General features: G+C 40.7%; 1 protein-coding gene across 1 annotated transcript; it reads right to left on the bottom strand.

Annotated features, from left to right (window-relative positions):
• Positions 1-1493: 1493 nt before the first annotated feature.
• On the bottom strand, positions 1494-17054 carry LOC133022907 (uncharacterized). The gene is made up of 17 exons (XM_061089812.1): positions 16874-17054; positions 12496-12765; positions 12100-12390; positions 11194-11466; positions 10696-10971; positions 9419-9691; positions 9038-9310; positions 8156-8566; positions 7390-7641; positions 6485-6730; positions 5421-5666; positions 4357-4602; positions 3912-4019; positions 3786-3801; positions 3602-3693; positions 2914-2976; positions 1494-2676 (listed from the first exon to the last, which is right to left on the bottom strand). The coding sequence occupies exons 1-17, from the start codon at positions 17052-17054 to the stop codon at positions 2666-2668; spliced, it is 3528 nt and encodes a 1175-aa protein (XP_060945795.1). The 3' UTR covers positions 1494-2665.
• Between the last annotated feature and the right edge of the window lie 1428 nt (positions 17055-18482).

Below are 18482 nucleotides of genomic sequence, written 5' to 3'. Positions count from 1 at the left end.
AGAATAAACCCAGATAGTCATTTTGACGTCAGAACCGGGAATGAATCACAGCCCTGAGAGTGGCCTTGTATTAACAACACAGAGCATCCACAGCAGCAGCTCTGAGGCTACGCATCAGTGTGGTCCCCATCTTTTGGTCCACTCACAATCAGACATGGAAATGGGCCTTCTGTTGATTGCCCATTTCTTTTCTTTAGCCTTTTTAAAGCAATTATAAAAACTACACTATCCTCTCTCTCTTTCATTAGCCCATGTTGTATTTGCTCCTCGTGCAATGATCTTGTGTTCATGATAAGCTTTTCTTTATTCATCCGATGGGAAACATTTCAAACTCCAAATGTGGTTTTCATCCGATTTGGAAAGAGTGATATCAAGTCCTTCATCAGAGATGCTTTTATTGATACTGATGAGCTGCACAATGCTCAACCTCTGCACGTTTCCAAATCCACTCCGTCTCTTTGACTGGTCTTGCTCTTGCATCATTTTTTACTCTGAAATTTTTGTTCCAGTTTATTATTTCTAATGTAACAAAATCGAATTTCTAACTGTGGATCGAATTTGGCTCAAACCTTACAGCATCACTTTGCTTGTGTTTGTAAATTTGGACAAAGTTCATCCAGATCCCTTTAAGCGTCTGGGGTCAGAGGTCATCTCGGCTGTCTCCCACCTCTTCTTATGCAGTAAAGACATTTTGTAAATGGTTGAGAGGGAAGAAAGTGAAAAGTCACAGTAGGTCCTGAGGATGTCTGAAGAAAGTTATGTGAAGTGAATATTAAGTGAGGGGCGGCCGTGGCTGAGGGGTAGAGTGGTCCGGCCGACAAAATCTTGAATGTGTGCCTAGGTGCTTGCTGCTGGCTCGAGAGAGAGACATTTACAAGAGGTGCATGTTTATAGCATGATCCAGGTCGGAGAGAGAGAGACTGTGGAAATTTGAGAGAGAGAGAGAGAGACTGTGGCAATTTGAAAGAGAGCGAGAGAGAGAGACATTTATAAAAGGTGCATGTTTATAGCATGACCGAGGTCGGAGAGAGAGAGACTGGCAATTTAACAGAGAGCAGAACAGCAGAACATATTCATTCATGTTCTATATATTTGCCAGCATTTGTGTTTTATTGTCATTAATAGCCTTTTATGATAAAGTTTTTGGTTAAACGACCCAATTCGATTTCTTTTCATCTGGGTTTAATGAGATTATTGCAAAAGATAATTCATAGATTAAATCAAAAGCTGCAGCACCACCGTGTGGCTGATGATGTAGACCTGCAGGTGGGAGAAAAGTATTCCCACTGAGACAAAGGTTTAAATGTACAACAGAAGAGTTTCCTGCCACAATAAAACACAAACCTTCTTGTCTTCACTTGAAAGCCGGAGTCATCGGTCAGAACAGAGACGTCATGTGGAGGAAAAATCCATCAGCTGGACAGGAAGTCAAACAGACGACACATAAGGTGAGGGATTTCAAAATAAAACAGGACATATCGACAGGGTCCAGCTGCGATTTTACAGTTTAATAAAGATAAAAGAAAGAACACATTCAATTATGTATTTGAATTATAATCTGTTACAGTTCATCACATTTCAAAACAAAAAGCTAAACTGTCTGCAGTGTATTCATCAAACAGAGAATGACGAGCCATGGAAATAATCACACCTAACCACAGACTGTATATGGAACATAACACACAGCCAGACGATGTCTTTCTTGACATCGTCCTTCATTGAGTCATTGGTGAATAATAGCTGAGACATATATTTACGTATGAATGGAAAACATCACAGGTTGCATTCAAACTTTTGTTGCATGACTCTGGCAAAAATATACAGAATAAGCTTTTTTTAGGGGCTGTGATGGAAATCTGGAAATACAAGAGGCTGGAACACAATATTTGTCCTTGTGCATTTAGTAAGGGGCTTTCTGCAGAAAGGATCAACACAGAGAAACCACAAGGATCTCAGAGTGAAGATGCAGGACAGTCAAATACAATGATCTTATATAGGAGGACTAGGGCTGTCTCTCTGAACCAATCCAAACTGGTTCTGTAAGCTCAGGATGGGAGAGGGATCTGAACAATGACAAATGATTCACTTATGCACAGTTTTCAGGTCATACACAGTTCAGACCATAAAACAGTCCAGGCCATAAAGTATTTAGACAGGTCTGCAAAAATTTACTTGCCAACTACAACATAGGTTTCACACATAGTTAGTTAATTTTTCCATTACAGGGCCAATGCCGATACCGTTATCAAGGAGTAAAAAAACATCACTTGTGTATAAAATTGGCAATAAAGTTTAAGTATAACAATTTTTTTCAAAGAAATAAAGATAAATTGAAAGAAAACACAAATATGAGAATATATAGAACTTGAATTAAGACAAAAAAATGTTCAATGTAAAATATAATCATAATGCACATTGTTTATCCTGTAAAATGAAGCTTTTCATATTAGTATATATCCTAAAAGGCCCATATCAGCCAATTGAAATATTGAACATAAACACAAAAGCAAATATCACAGCATTTATTTTTTAATTTATACTGAAATTCCAACCAGATCATGTCGTTCTTTTCAATGAGCTGTTACAAAACTGGTGAGTCTAATATGTGAAGGTGTTTAGGATGAATGTTGATTTTCATGTTCTGTTTTTCTGGAGGATGCACCATTCATCTTGATCCTGAAACAAAGCGACAATAACGGCAAATTTCTAAAGTACACACTTGATGCTTCAACCCTACAACATGATCAAGGCCGTTCATAGTTTTACAGAAAGGATTTGAAATTTGAGACACCAATTGAACTGCATACTTATCGTACAATAACTATTTAATAATGATATGATGGAGTTTCAGTTGAGGTTTATTTCAAATGGAGATTAGCCAGTAGATTAACAGCCAGTTGTTAATATTTGTACCTGAAGCTGAATGTGGATTTTCATTAACGTAGTCAGACGTCTCCTCTGGATCACCTCGGGTTCCTGTAAAGACCAAACAGAAAACAACTTGAGAAGGTTGAGAACCACTGTTTTATTCATTTAGTTGATTTCGTTGCCACTCTAATATCTCTATCACAACCAGCATCACCAGCTTCAGGTACTCCACACGTGTTCCAATGCAAATGAACGTCCTTGTTGTTCAAATATTATATGGGCGGAGCAAAACCGATCCCTGGTTCAGTTTGATCTGGGTCTGACTACATTCTGGTGCATTGGTCTGGAGCCGAGTCTGAGGCACCTTTCCACCTGTAACTCTGCTTCAGACTCAACTGAAAAGTCCAAATGTCTGTCTCTGGACCATGTGACTAAAATGAGATATTGGAAAACCACGCGTGTGTATTGATGTCATGACATCGCGTTGGACATTTCTGTACTCATCTGCCCGTCCACCTGAAATCAGAAAGTTTTAGATTTAGAACTTCTCTGCGGGAGGCACATTTTATACCGTGTCTCCTCTGATTGATTCATAGATGCACTCGTCACCTACGAGTCAATAAAAAATCAAATCAACATGAAATGTAATTGGAAACTTTGTCACTAGGTTCTTCTGAAAAGCAACAACATCGAAATAGCTTTGAAGGCATTCGGTAGGAGAAGGAAGGCTGACCGTGGAGAAGAGACGAGTACACTTGCAGCTGGATTTCATCGTGGTGAACAGTTGGGTCTGAGCTCTGATTGGTTCTCTGAGACTGGCTGTGCCTGAAACAATCAAATAATAGGAAGTGAATGAAAAACAAAAAGTAAAGTATTGCTGTTTTGTTAAAGATGAAACAAGAGAGAGTGGAACCAACCTGTCACAATACAGATCTGTGAAAAAGACAATAATGATCACGTTACAAGACCTCTGCTCCATGAATATCTGGACAATAGTATGGAATAAGTTTGATTTAAATGAAATGAACAAGAGCAGCTCTCACTCTTTGAATTCCTGCACCAACACAACAGCAGCAGCGAGAGGAAGAGAATCAGTGTGATGCCACCAACCAGCCCAACAACCAGCGGCACAGGAGACGGACAGGGAGGTGCTGCAGGAATAAGTGGATCAGACGAGGCGCAGTGAGGAGCAAAGGCAGATCCATTAGGTGGAAAAATATAGAACCAACACTTCAGCAGACATATTGACGTGAAAAACAACAGCTTTGTGGATAAGTTTTGTGCTTGAAGAAATATTTGTGCAAAAAAGGTTTGTAGTTGTAGAAATACTTTGTATATGTGGAAAAATATGTGGAAAAGTTTTTTAAGTGTATTGACCAAGTGGATCTGGTGTTCAGAAGCCGTCTCAGTGAAAATACTGAGTAGAAAAGTTTTAATCTACTTCTCAACCTGGAGACTCCTTTTCTTCCTCATATTGATCACACTCACATTTTACTGACATCCAACTCTCCGGTGAGAAGACTCCTGAATGTTCACACTTGTAGAAACCTTCATCTGATATTGACACAGCTGAGATTTCCAGTTTCCCTCTGACATCACTTTGGAGGAGTTCACCATTTTTGTAGAACGAGAAGCTGGAATTGAGGTTTCTTCCGAACCATGAGCAGCCGAGAGTAACGGACTGTCCCTCAGTCACAGGATGGACAGGGCTCTCCAGGATAACAATATCTGAATCTGTAAACAGTTCAAAAACCATCAACAATGTGAACAACCTGATAATTCAGCTCGTATATAAACAGCATAGGTCTAAATATAAGATGTTAAAGTGGAGCCAAAGTCATTCAGTAAACTTTTTGTCAAATTCTGCTCCTCACGTCCATGAGCTGTATGTTGTGTGCGCTGGAAAAACATCTGGTTTCAATACACAGCCCTGGTTTCAAGAGCAGGGCATCTGAGCTCAAGCAGGGTAGAGTTGAGTGTGAGTGCAGGGTTTTGAGTGAGAGTATCACAAAATCTGAATGTGACATCAATAAGTCCTGCTCTCAAACCAAAAAAGTTTGGAATAAGTTTGATTTAAATGAAATGAACAAGAGCAGCTCTCACTCTTTGAATTCCTGCACCAACACAACAACAGCAGCGAGAGGAAGAGAATCAGTGTGATGCCACCAACCAGCCCATAGCCAGTGGCACAGGAGACACAGAGGGAGGTGCTGCAGGATTAACAATCAGATGAGGAGCAGTGAGGAGCAAAGGCAGATCCATGACGTGGAAAAATATAGAACCATCACTTCCGCAGACATTTTGACGTGAAAAAAAAACAACTTTGTGAATAAGTCATGTACTTGAAGAAATATTTTAATATGTGCAAAAAAGGTTTGTAGTTGTAGAAATACTTTGTACATGTGGAAAATATGTGGAAAAGTTATATAGGTGAATTGACCAAGTGGACCTGGTGTTTAGAAGCCGTCTTGGTGAAAGTACTGAGTAGAAAAGTTTTGAATCTACTTCTCAACCTGGAGACTCCTTTTCTACCTCATATTGATAACACTCACATTTTACTGACATCCAACTCTCCGGTGAGAGGACTCCTGAATGTTCACACTTGTAGAAACCTTCATCTGACTTTGACACAGCGGAGATTTCCAGTTTCGAACTGACATCTCTTTGGAGGAGTTCACCATTTTTGTAGAAAGAGAAGCTGAAATCGAGGCTTCTTCTAAACCATGTGCAGCCAAGAGTAACGGACTGTCCCCCAGTCACAGGATGGACAGGGCTCTCCAGGATAACAATATCTGAATCTGTAAACAGTTCAAAAACCATCAACAATGTGAACAACCTGATAATTCAGCTCGTATATAAACAGCATAGGTCTAAATATAAGATGTTAAAGTGGAGCCAAAGTCATTCAGTAAACTTTTTGTCAAATTCTGCTCCTCACGTCCATGAGCTGTATGTTGTGTGCGCTGGAAAAACATCTGGTTTCAATACACAGCCCTGGTTTCAAGAGCAGGGCATCTGAGCTCAAGCAGGGTAGAGTTGAGTGTGAGTGCAGGGTTTTGAGTGAGAGTATCACAAAATCTGAATGTGACATCAATAAGTCCTGCTCTCAAACCAAAAAAGTTTGGAATAAGTTTGATTTAAATGAAATGAACAAGAGCAGCTCTCACTCTTTGAATTCCTGCACCAACACAACAACAGCAGCGAGAGGAAGAGAATCAGTGTGATGCCACCAACCAGCCCATAGCCAGTGGCACAGGAGACACAGAGGGAGGTGCTGCAGGATTAACAATCAGATGAGGAGCAGTGAGGAGCAAAGGCAGATCCATGACGTGGAAAAATATAGAACCATCACTTCCGCAGACATTTTGACGTGAAAAAAAAACAACTTTGTGAATAAGTCATGTACTTGAAGAAATATTTTAATATGTGCAAAAAAGGTTTGTAGTTGTAGAAATACTTTGTACATGTGGAAAATATGTGGAAAAGTTATATAGGTGAATTGACCAAGTGGACCTGGTGTTTAGAAGCCGTCTTGGTGAAAGTACTGAGTAGAAAAGTTTTGAATCTACTTCTCAACCTGGAGACTCCTTTTCTACCTCATATTGATAACACTCACATTTTACTGACATCCAACTCTCCGGTGAGAGGACTCCTGAATGTTCACACTTGTAGAAACCTTCATCTGACTTTGACACAGCGGAGATTTCCAGTTTCGAACTGACATCTCTTTGGAGGAGTTCACCATTTTTGTAGAAAGAGAAGCTGAAATCGAGGCTTCTTCTAAACCATGTGCAGCCAAGAGTAACGGACTGTCCCCCAGTCACAGGATGGACAGGGCTCTCCAGGATAACAATATCTGAATCTGTAAACAGTTAAAAAACCATCAACAATGTGAACAACCTGATAATTCAGCTCGTATATAAACAGCATAAGTCTAAATATTAGATGTTAAAGTGGAGCCAAAGTCATTCAATGGACTTTTTGTAAAATTCTGCTCCTCACGTCCATGAGCTGTACGTTGTGTGTGCGCTGGAAAAACATCTGGTTTCAATACACAGCCCTGGCTTCAAGAGCAGGACATCTGAGCTCAAGCAGGGTAGAGTTGAGTGTCAGTGCAGGGTTTGAGTGAGAGCATCACAATCTGAATGTGACATCAATAAGTCCTGCTCTCAAACCAAAAGACCTCCCTCTTGAGTAAAGAGAGGGAAACAGCCTCTGGGTGGCGCTGTGGGCTGTGGCGTCAACACATTTATGTGATGTCTGCTTGTTTAACGGCAGACGGACACACTCTCGCAGCTGATTCTGGTCGTTGAATGTGTGGTTTGTGTAAATAAAGAGGGTGAATTTCATCCAGAGATCATGTTTGATGTGATGCACCTCGGTAATGTGGGGGGTGTGCAGTTCCTGAAGGAGAAGTGAAGGGAGGCAGTGCTCCCAAATTTCAGTGACTCTACCTTAAAATCACATTATGGGATGTTGGTAACATGCACAGTGTGAATAGATTCAATGAAAATCTACAACCTGTAGTGATGTTGACTGCGTTGCTGAGCTCTGATCCAGATCCACACCAGACAACTCCAGAAGAAAGATCTCCCAAGGACCATGTGGAGCTTGGGATTGTGTCCTGAGATTTGCACTCTAACAATCTGTCTACAGTAAACAGCCACAATATCCACTTATCAGAGTTTCCCTCGCAGGTCAGATGGATCTTGTCATGTCTGAAGTGCTGCACTGTGTCCGGCCTCACTGTGAGAGACACTGACGAATTGGAATCTGAAAAACGTGACATGAAGTGTGAAACAGCAACTAATGGTTTAAATTTGTCAAGTTTTAAAAACGTGAAGCCATCAGCAGACACTCCATCTCAGTCACATCTTGTTTTGGGGAATAAGGTCATAATATTACGAGAATACATCTGAATGTTTCCAGACTAAAGGTGTCATTTTAGGCTTTACAGGGGAAACGTCAGAAGGAAGACATCGTTTGTTGACATCACAGTGACATCATGATGATGTCAGTCCGAGCATATGATCATGAATAATATCAACTTCAGGTCAGACCTATGGGATGCACACAAAAAATAATTTCATGTGACATTAGATTTTGGGGAATAATTCTATGATCAATATAAGCTTTAGATTGTCCCTCTAACCCTGTATTTGTCTTGACCTTTGACCCATCACCTCTAAAAGTGAATCACCTGGAAGTACCAGCCAAAGTAATGTTCCCCAAGTAACTGACCGAATGAAGCGATAACATCTGCTTCAAGAGAAAGAAACAAACTCACCTCCATGCCAGACCCACTTTGTATCACTGTACTCAGTGTAAAACACGGGGTCTCCTCTTCCAGCTCGACATGCATAACCTGCTGACTCCGTCAGGCCTTGGATGACGGAGTAGTTTTGTTCAGTCCCTCCGTTGCTTCCTGGGAGCAGCTCATAACTGTACTGAGGAATGTCCCTTAATATCGTACTGCGTGGAGGATAAACCCTATCTATTGTAACCGGTCTATCCTGAATTTGAAATTTATGTTGAGGTCTGCAGACTGGATACGAACAAGTTGGGTCAGCTCTGTATCTGTACCAGTAAAACCTCCATCCTGCAGTCGGATGTGGAACCCCCCCACAGGTGAGAGTAACTGAGGCTCCAGGAGTCAGCCATGACGGAGACACAGTGACGACAGGTCGTGGTGCAGCCGCTGAAACGGAACAAAAACATGTCTTCATGTTTGTCTAGAGATTTTGGAACCAATGCAATTCCTGGATGCTTCACATTCTGCCATCGACATGATTGCCCCCAAAAGCGAAGCCAAATTATAACAATCGCCCCCTGGTGGCTGCCTGCAGTACATGTCAAGCATGGTTTCTTTCATTTCAGTTTGTTCACGTGTTCATGTTTCTGATCAGTTTGGTTTTAATTAGTTATTTGATGCAGCTAACTCTGACTCGCGATTGGTCGAGCACACGTATCGGCAGGACCTCAATGCCCCAGCTCCACACCTCTTTCATGATTTCACAGACTCTGGCTCTAAATGACCTGAAAAGTCCCAGATGGCTGGTATCCGGCATATCTTGGCTTCTCATTTGTACATGAGCATTGAACACATATAAACATTGTAATATATAAACTTAAACACCTTTATTTTAAGTCTAAAAATGACTTGACTCACCGTTAGACAGGTCCAACGTGAGGGGAACACTCCATCCTGTTGAGTTCTGCCATGCACCTTTCAGTCGGCCCTGACACCAGTAGCTGTAGCTCAGATGTGACCCCAGACTGATCCTGAATTCCTTTGTGTTGGGAGGTGCATGTGAGCTGGTTGCTGTCCATTCATACTCCCACTCAGAGTCTCCTCCCTGAATCTCACACCTCAGTGTGACGGTTTCTCCTATGTATCTGTTCGGCCAGTTGGGTTGAAGAGTCACAGCAGCTCTGTTGTGGACTATTCACATTCACCAGTAAAGATAGAATAACAGCTTGTATCAGCATCCACCTTCACGTAATCTCAACAAACAGAAATGGACACAGAATGGATTTTCTCCACACTCACCAATTGCATGAATCCTGACTGAGTTACTGTACTGGGTGTAGTAAACTGGATCTCCTCTTCCTCCTCTGCACCAGTACAGTCCTTCACGTGAGGCACTAGCACTTTGTCCATTTGACTTGAAATCCTCATCCTTCAGGGGCTCCAAGGTTTTCTCACCTCTGTACCAATAATAATTCCAGCCAGGTGATGCTGGGCCCACGGAGCAGGTCAGGAGCACACTGCCCCCTACTGGAAAGGCTGTGTGGTCGGCGCTCAGGTTAGCTGCTGGTCTTTCTGTTAATGTTAAAAACACTTTGGCAGTTAGTCCATTTCATGTGAGTTGAATGAAATGACTAGAACATGTATCTCCTTTGGTCTTCTGCAGTCGTACAAACCAAAACAGCAGTAAAAGCAAAAATGCAGAGAAAAGCAAAATGTTTTGTCCCAGATTATACCACCTGTTTCCCATATCAGAGCCACAAGTTAGCCACAGCCGTACCGTACATTAACCAAAGGTGCCCAACGTGGCCAAGATTCGTTTTGATCTATATGGGCCACATTCACCACATGGACCACTTTAGGTTCACATCCAGATCACACTTTGCAGAGAGCACCGCATGTTTACCATAAAGACCGAGGTTTGTTTTGGGATAGTTGGGCCACATTAGCTCTTTAACAAGTGGACAAGTTTAGGCTCGGATACATTCTGTCCACAGGAAAGCTAGAGGAGCCGCATCACTGCCTGAAGGGGCCCATATACATCTGGTCTAAAGGTGCTGAGAATAGACGTATATAAAGATGGACGACATCACAGCTCCACAACAGTGAATTCGCCCCCTGGTGGCTGGCTGCAGTATAGGTCAAGTTATCTCAGGAAGAAAGGAAGTTCTTGTACCTCTGATGTACTGTATGTTCAAGTTTTGGGTTGAACTGAATTACTTTTGACGTTATAAAAACAGTGTGAAACATCTTGAGTGACAGCTGACTCACGATTGGTCGTGTATCAGCAGGACCTTGGTCCCAGACCGTTTGCATCCAGGATATTTTGGCTTCTGGATTCTGAACAGCAATTGTTTTGCTTGTTTCCTACCAGATAAGAATAACATCTAAACATCGGTGAACGTTATCTTACTCGCCAGAAGGCTGATCGCAACAACGAGATAAATATCGCTAAGATGTTCAGCTTTTGAATCGATGCATCCCTCGTTACTTTTTTGTTGTATACATTTCTTATCAGCGCATATGAACATAAATTGAAGGAGACATTTGCCAGTTTCTCAAAACTCAGTCTTTCTCACCAGAAACTGTTAGTGTGATGTCATCGCTCCACTCGGTTGTGGAATTCAAGTTCTTCTTGTCTTTAGCCAAACACCTGTAGCTTCCACTGTCGGACGAGAACGCATTGACAATCCTGTATTCATTGTGTGTTGGAACCGTATTGGAGTTGGGTATGGTCCATTCATACTCCCACTCAGTCAGTACATCTGCAGGGACCTCACACCGGACAGTGATCGTCTCACCTCTGAAGACCAGAGACCAGTCAGGTTGCAGGGCCACAGACACCTTGTGGGAAACTGATCACAAATAGAAACAGAGAACAGAAGAAAGTAGAAAGCACTCAGTAAGCTCATACAGCCACCAAACTTTACAGATACCAGTCCTCTCATCTTTTCATCAGGGAAAAGAATCAAGAAAGAATCACACAATCTAACAAATAAAGTAAGAAACGTACAGGGAAAAAATATAACCTCCACAGCGGAGGTAACTAGTCTTTGGATTTCTAAACCGACTCTTACCTCTGTTCTCTACTGTGACTAGGTTGCTGTCCTCTGTGAGGTAAGTATTGTCTCCTCTCCGTCCTCTGCAGTTGTAGATGCCTTCCTCTGAGATGCTGATTTCATCATCTGTTTCATTATATCTTAGGATCTGAGCTGCAGAGGAGGCTGAGGTTCTTTTGAACCAGTCGTATCTCCACTCAGCCGCGTTATCCACAGAGCAGGTCAGTGCTACGCTTCCCTTTCCTGTGATGGTTGTGTTATGGGCAGTCAGCCTGGGCCTGGGTTTATTGGCTTTCAAAGTGCGTGAGAGAAAAGGAAAGACAAATTAAATGGAGAAAAAAGTTTAAGCGTATGAAGCAGAATTTCACTCAGTAGAGGACAAAGTTCTGATTGTAAAATATATTAGACAAAAAAGGTCCAATGATGACTCAACATGTAAAAGGTTCAATAACCCCTAATAGCTAAATGCTTTTGGCCTGGATGTGGCCCACACTGTCCCACTGGCATCAAGCCCACACACCTCATGGAGTGATGGCACTTAGGCAGTCCACTGCTGTTTGCCAGAGCCGGGCCACAGATAAGCCGTATCAATACCATTTGTCAACCAAAAGGGCCAAAAGTCCGATGTGTTATGTGCTGTTTGAGCCATGTTCACCATTCATGGACCACTTGAGGTCCACATCCAGATCACACTTTGCCTACAGCACCTGATGTGTGCCAAAAAGACCCAGATTTGTTTTAAGGTATTTGGGCCACATTAGCTGTTTTACATGTGGACCAGTTTAGGTCAACACCCAGATGCTATCTGGGGATTGGGCGGAAATCGGTTAAGTAGTTTTTAAGTAATTCTGCCAAGAAAAACAAATAGAAAGAGGTGAAGACGTAACGTCCTAGGTGGAGGTTATGAAAGAGGATTGGACGTACGTGTTACTCTAAGCTGGAAGGCATCACTCCACTCTGTTGAGGAATACAAGTTCGCTCTGGCCTTACACCAGTACTTTCCACTGTGGAAAACAGAGGCAGTGCCCAGCCTGTATTCACTGTGTGTGGGAGCTGTGTTTGGACTAGTGACTGGTTGGTGGGAGCTTGTTGTCCTCCATTCATATTCCCACTGGGTGTCTCCTCCTCCCTGGATCTCACACCCGACAGAGATCGTCTCACCACTGAATATCTGAGTCCAGTTGTGTTGCAGCACGACAAAGCTTCTGTTAGACACTGAACATTCAAACACAAATATAAAACCAACAGAGAGAACTGGTTAATATTGCTACTGATTGGTTCTGTTTTCATCATAGCCATTCATGAAATCATGCTACTCACAGGTTTTGTCGATGTGATGCACGTGACTCTTCTCTGAGAAGAAATCTGAGTGAGTCCTTCTTCCCCTGCACCAGTAGCTGCCTCCCTGTGAGATGTTGAGAGAGTTATGCTCACGATGTGTTGCGATGGCGGTTTCATCACCGTCTGGGGAACGTGTGAACCAGTCGTAGCTCCAACCCGCAGACTCCTCAACAGAACAGGTCAGAGTCAGAGTGCCAGCCACTGGTATCGACCTCCTGGATGCTCTCACTGTAGCTCTGGGTCTGTGTGCTGCTTGGGAAAGAATATTTACATCATGAATTAGGAATCCTTCCTTAATACTTTGTGACACTCAGTATATGTAGAAGACTCTATTAAATTAGCAAAAAATGATATCTTCATCATTAATTAAGAGACAATTCATTATTAATATTTACATCTGTAGTGCTATACATTTATTAAAGAAAATTTAAAATATATATATTTTCAATGTTGATTAGGAATCAATTCATCATTATTTTATAATTCTCTATATGTAGTATAAATGCATTAATATAGCAAAAATCGATATTTTCATAGTAAATTAGAGATCAATTAATTATTTTATTTTTTATGTTCAGTAAGTTGTATACATCCATTAAAATAACAACTAATAATATCTATATATTTAATTAGAAATCATTCATGATTATTTTATAAGTTAGTACATGTAGTATAAAATTTACATTTTCATCAAATATTATTGAGTAAACACAGTCTGCATCAGTTGTTCTCTGCTCCTCCAATGTTTTTATAAGTGAATAAATGATTGACTTTCTGTCCGTGCACAAGATCGACACCTGACACAGAAAGAGTGGCCTTGTTGCTCCGTTTGTTCTCTTCAGAGCTGTTATGGTGAGCAATGCACTGATAATCCCCGTTCCTGTCGGGCGTTAGCTCTGAAATCCTGAGGACTTTAGTGGAAGTGATGGGGACCAGTGGTTTGTCGTTCCACTTGAATTCATAATACCATTCACTGACATTTGTTTCTCTCATGTGACACGCGAAATTAACGTGCTCCCCAGAATATAGAGTGTTTGAGTTGGGTTCAAAGTTCAGCTCAGCATCTACCCCCCCGCACAAACAGAACATAGTTAGAGGAAATACCAACCAGAGTTTTGTTCTATAAGTTTGCAGTCCATTCATATACTCACTAATCTTAGTAACAACATACACTAAGAAAAAAGGAATGAAGTATACATATTAATAAAGATAGAGAGCAATAAAGAAAAGAGTTGACTCACATTCAGTGCGTCCACAGGAGAGGAGTGTATTCAGCACTGTAAGAAACATTGGTATCTCATCAGAAATTATTAAACCTGGTAAATAATCAAACACAGTACAGACTCTAGTAATAAGTCTGTTAGTAAGTACTGTTATATTGTAGAAGCGAGTATGAGCAGTAGTATTAAAACTACCCATTGAAAAATTGTACAAAAGTATGAAATGGCTTGAGAATCAATAACTCAATGAATAATAGAAGTTAAAATATCAGTATTCTACTGTGTTTGATCCATTTATTTGAATTCATGTGGATCAGATTATTGTTTCTCTGATAATCATCGGGACAATATTCCCAGCCTGTAGCTTTAAAGTCTATAATTCCCATTAGAACATCACAATGTTTGATACTTAAATCAAATTATCTTTGGCGAATAAATCAATGAATCAGGTATAAAATGTGTCTTTTTTCATGTGTGTCGGGCATCAAGTAATACATTTTAAGAAAATATAAATTCCACTTTCTAACGGTTCTCCAACAATCACAATTTAGTCTGAAATAAAAGTTATTTAAGTGCATGTAAAAGAATACATGCGTCTGGTTACCTCTGCAAATAGATAAAAACATTTCAGTTTCAGCGGCTGTTGCTGCGGGCGGACAAACATCTACTAAACACTTTGCATTCGTAGAATAAAAATTACTGATGTACTCACAGAATAATGACAGCACACCGAGCAAAGAGTTCCCCATGGTCACATCCAGCAACGCCACTCAAACACACTTCAAGACAGGTAGAGAATCAGTGGAACACATCTCTTATCAATATGAGAGAGGGAGGTGTTCGTGCACTTTCTGGGTCAGTTTCCTTCTTCACAGGAACCTCACACCCCAACTCTGAGGTTGCTTGTACTTTAATACGTTTATGTTGCTAGATAGAAATCAACACACGTCCCTGCATGAGACAGAACTGTTGTCCTTATAGTTACTGGACATTTAGAATTATAATATAATATCTGAAATAACTGGAATAGCAATGATGAGGAAAATTTAATTCAGTAAAAAGGAAAAGTAGTATTGCCTCAAATATGTCTTCAATCAATCAATCAATCAGTTGAATTTTATTTGTATAGCCCATATTCACAAATCACAATTTGTCTCACAGGGCTTTGACATGGTGTGACATCCTCTGTCCTTACCCCTCAACAAGAGTAAGGAAAAACTACTAAAAAACATTTTAACAGGGTAAAAATACGTAGAAACCTCAGAGAGAGCCACATGTGAGGGATCTCTCTCCAAGGACGGACAGAAGTGCAATAGATGTCAAGTGTAGAGGAGAACATCATCAGGATAAAGGTTTTAGCAGCATTGATAAGTTTAAACATTTTTGAAGGATAACTGAAGTTAATGAATTGATGGATTATTGTCAGCAATGGTTAAGTATCCGAGGAGAAATACTACGTATCAAGCACTCAGCCGCGTTATCCACAGAGCAGATCAGTGCAACGCTTCCCTTTTCTGTGATGGTTGTGTTATCGGCAGTCAGCCTTGGCCTGGGTTTATTGGCTTTCAAAGTGCGTCAGAGAAAATGAAAGACAAATTAAATGGGAGAAAAAGATCAAAGCATTTGAAGAAGAATTTTACTAAGTAGAGCACAAACTTCTGATTGAAAAATATATATAAGACAAAAAAGGTCTAATGATGAATCTCAACATGTAAAAGGTTCATTGAAAGTATATTGTGGCAAATAAATCAATGAATCAGGTATAAAATTGGTATTTTTCAGGTGTCAGGCAAAAATAATAAATTTAAAGAAAATATAATTTCCACTTTCTAACGGTTCTCTAACAATCACAATTTAGTCTCAAATAAAAGTTATTTAAGTGCATGTAACAGAATACATGTGGCTGGTTACCTCTGCAAATAGATGAAGACATTTCAGTTTCAACGGCACTTGCTGTGGTTGGACAAACATCAAATAAACACTTTGCAGTCACAGAATAAGTAGCCTTGAAATACCTGGAAAATTAACCGTATGATGAAATGCTGACTCATTCTTAATCACAGCAGAATCTAGTTTTAAGAAGTTGAGGTGACTCTGAGTCTCAATAAGATAATGAAATTCAGCTCCACTTCCCCCTCAATGCACAAACACCTGATCGTATCTTTCTACAGCAACAAACTACATCCAGGAGAGCTTCGTATATGCCATTCAAATGTGCAGCTATAAGTAAAAATTCACATCAGTAGATGTCGTGGAAATAAAGACAGTATTTCTGGTGGTGTCTGTTTCGTAAAAAGTAAAAGGTCTGTCAGAAAACATATCAACACCATTTGAACAAGCTTCACACGGAAAGGCTTCAACGTGTTTTATAGATAGATATGTCAAAGTTAAACCTGTCATTTGTATTTTATTATATTCAAGTAAATGTTTTTCAATGAAATACAATTTAATTTAGGAAGAACAAAATTGGCTTAATGAATGGCCTAAATGTTTATGGCAGTGGCGGCTCCTGCCAAATTCCTTTATTGTACTTTTATTATTCATTCATATATCAATGTGTAGAGTTGAGCTCTGACTGTGTCATCCCACTGAACTGAAACACAACAGATGTGGAACACCGCTTAGTTCAGACGCCACATGTCGTTAGAAATCTGACAGAGGGACACGATTCAGAATCCGGACTGTTCAGGTCGGATCAGATCCAACTGTAGCCTGAAGGAATCCACAGGTTCTGAATCAGGCCTGAGAGGATCGGAAAGATTCAGACTTGCATTACTGTGGTCGGATCAGGGTCAAGTCTGAATGGACCAGGTTCTGGCTGAATCAAGTGTGTCGGTATCAAGCCCCATTAAATGTGACTGGGTGGTTCTCGTGTTAATGTGCTGGAATGGACTGGTCTGCATTGGGCTCAGGCCTGAAGGTTCAGACTTTGCCAAAGACAGATCAGACTGAATATCCCTCAGACCAGCGGTAAAGTAGCCGGGGCCGTAGTCAAGCTGGATTGGATCGGGTCCTGAATCAACTGGAACTAGGAACAACGTTCAGGCCGTTCTCTACAACATGTTAGCACAGGGAGGTTTAAGGTTCTCTATAGAACCAGGGCAAAGCCTTTCTAACTGTAGAAACATTGGTTTGACTGGACATGCACACAAACAGCTCCACTGTGGTGCTGTCTCGAGGGCCGTTCTTCCAAAGCCTCTTGCACTGGGATCTCCCAGCATCAGACAGCTTCAGGTTGGAGATCCTTAAGCAGAGGTTTCCACTTTTCAGTTCTTTCCAGATGAAGCTCGTCCTGCTGTCAAAGTCCGATGTTTTCATCTCGTGAGTCAACAGAACCACGACAGAGACCACACGTTTAAGAGACGTGTGTGGAGCAATAACCAGAAGAGATCAACACTGTAACTGTGTTTATTTCACCACAATATTTCTAACAATCAGATTTCAAGTTTTCAATCAACATTTGAATGTAATTAAAATACATGAAACAAAAGACAACACACAGATGTTGCATGATCTAAGAACTGAGCAGGAAAAACACAGAGCTTTCTTCTAAAAGGAAGGACAAACCACTTCAACATCATCCAGTGATAATAAATATGCATCACATGCACTCACATGCAAACAGTCACTGAAGCGCAGTGAGCTGCCTCACACATCAACAGAGAGGAACCAGTCTGAGAGGAACACAACAGAGCGCCCTCCAGTGGCCGAAAATACAAATGTGCAGGGAAGATAAAACCATCAGTGTGAAAACTAACAGCTGGATGCAAAAGGAACTTTCACACTAGATATATATGTCTATATATTTATATCTATATCTATATAGATATATGTATATATGAAAAGTCCTGGTCTGAACTCATTGCAACAGTCTACACAGTTCAGTAAAGATCTCTTTAAAGCAACACTATGTACCTGTTACTGAAGAACAACGCCCCCTGCAGCCACATGTAATGATTAGCTCTTTTTGACATGTTTACACTCAAACATCAGACTCACTTTAATCAAGCTGCTGCTTTAAGTTAAAGAAAATTGCATAATGCTGCTTTAACAACAGATGAGAAACAACTCTCCCTGGTCTCAAGCCATGGCAACAGCATCACCATGCTCACACCATCTCTGGCTGCCAGGTTATTTCCGTATGTGAGAACAGCGAGTCTATTTTGACGAGGTGAGAGGTGAGAAACATCTTCCTCGTGCTGCTAAAGGTTCACAAGCTGAGTGAGAATGACAGAGAGAAACTGTAAAGTGTCTCCAGAGATAGACATTATTACTACGATGTATTTCCAATAATGTGGTGTTGTGACTCAAAAGAAGCTCTCGGTGTGAAAGTCTGAAAATATCCAGGCACTAACTGATGCAGCGCACAGCTGCAAACGGCAAACAGCTTTAGGGAGCATTACGTCACCTTTAGGTGATTGTAAAAACATGGGGAAAATCTATTTTTTAAGCCAATGGCTGCTTTAATTGATTCGTTTTTTATAATTTAATGACGTTTCAAGGATTCAAAATTCATGATACATTCCTAGTGTTTATCTGAACTGACCCCAAGTTAAAACCTTCTCAAATAATTTTACCCCCCCCCCCTGTTTAACATAAACAGAGCAAAAAGGGAGGGACTGCTTAACTTACAATCATATGGTGGAAACAAACTTTACTCCAAATGAATGATAGTTACTTTGTAACCACACTATTGAATGTGCAATTGAACACATTAAAATTGAATATTTGTCAATGTTGTGTTTA

Source organism: Limanda limanda, chromosome 17 (assembly GCF_963576545.1).
Source record: "Limanda limanda chromosome 17, fLimLim1.1, whole genome shotgun sequence".
NCBI lineage: Eukaryota > Metazoa > Chordata > Actinopteri > Pleuronectiformes > Pleuronectidae > Limanda > Limanda limanda.
The sequence above is the reverse complement of the archived record's forward strand: the minus strand, read 5'-3'. Positions and strand labels throughout refer to the sequence as shown.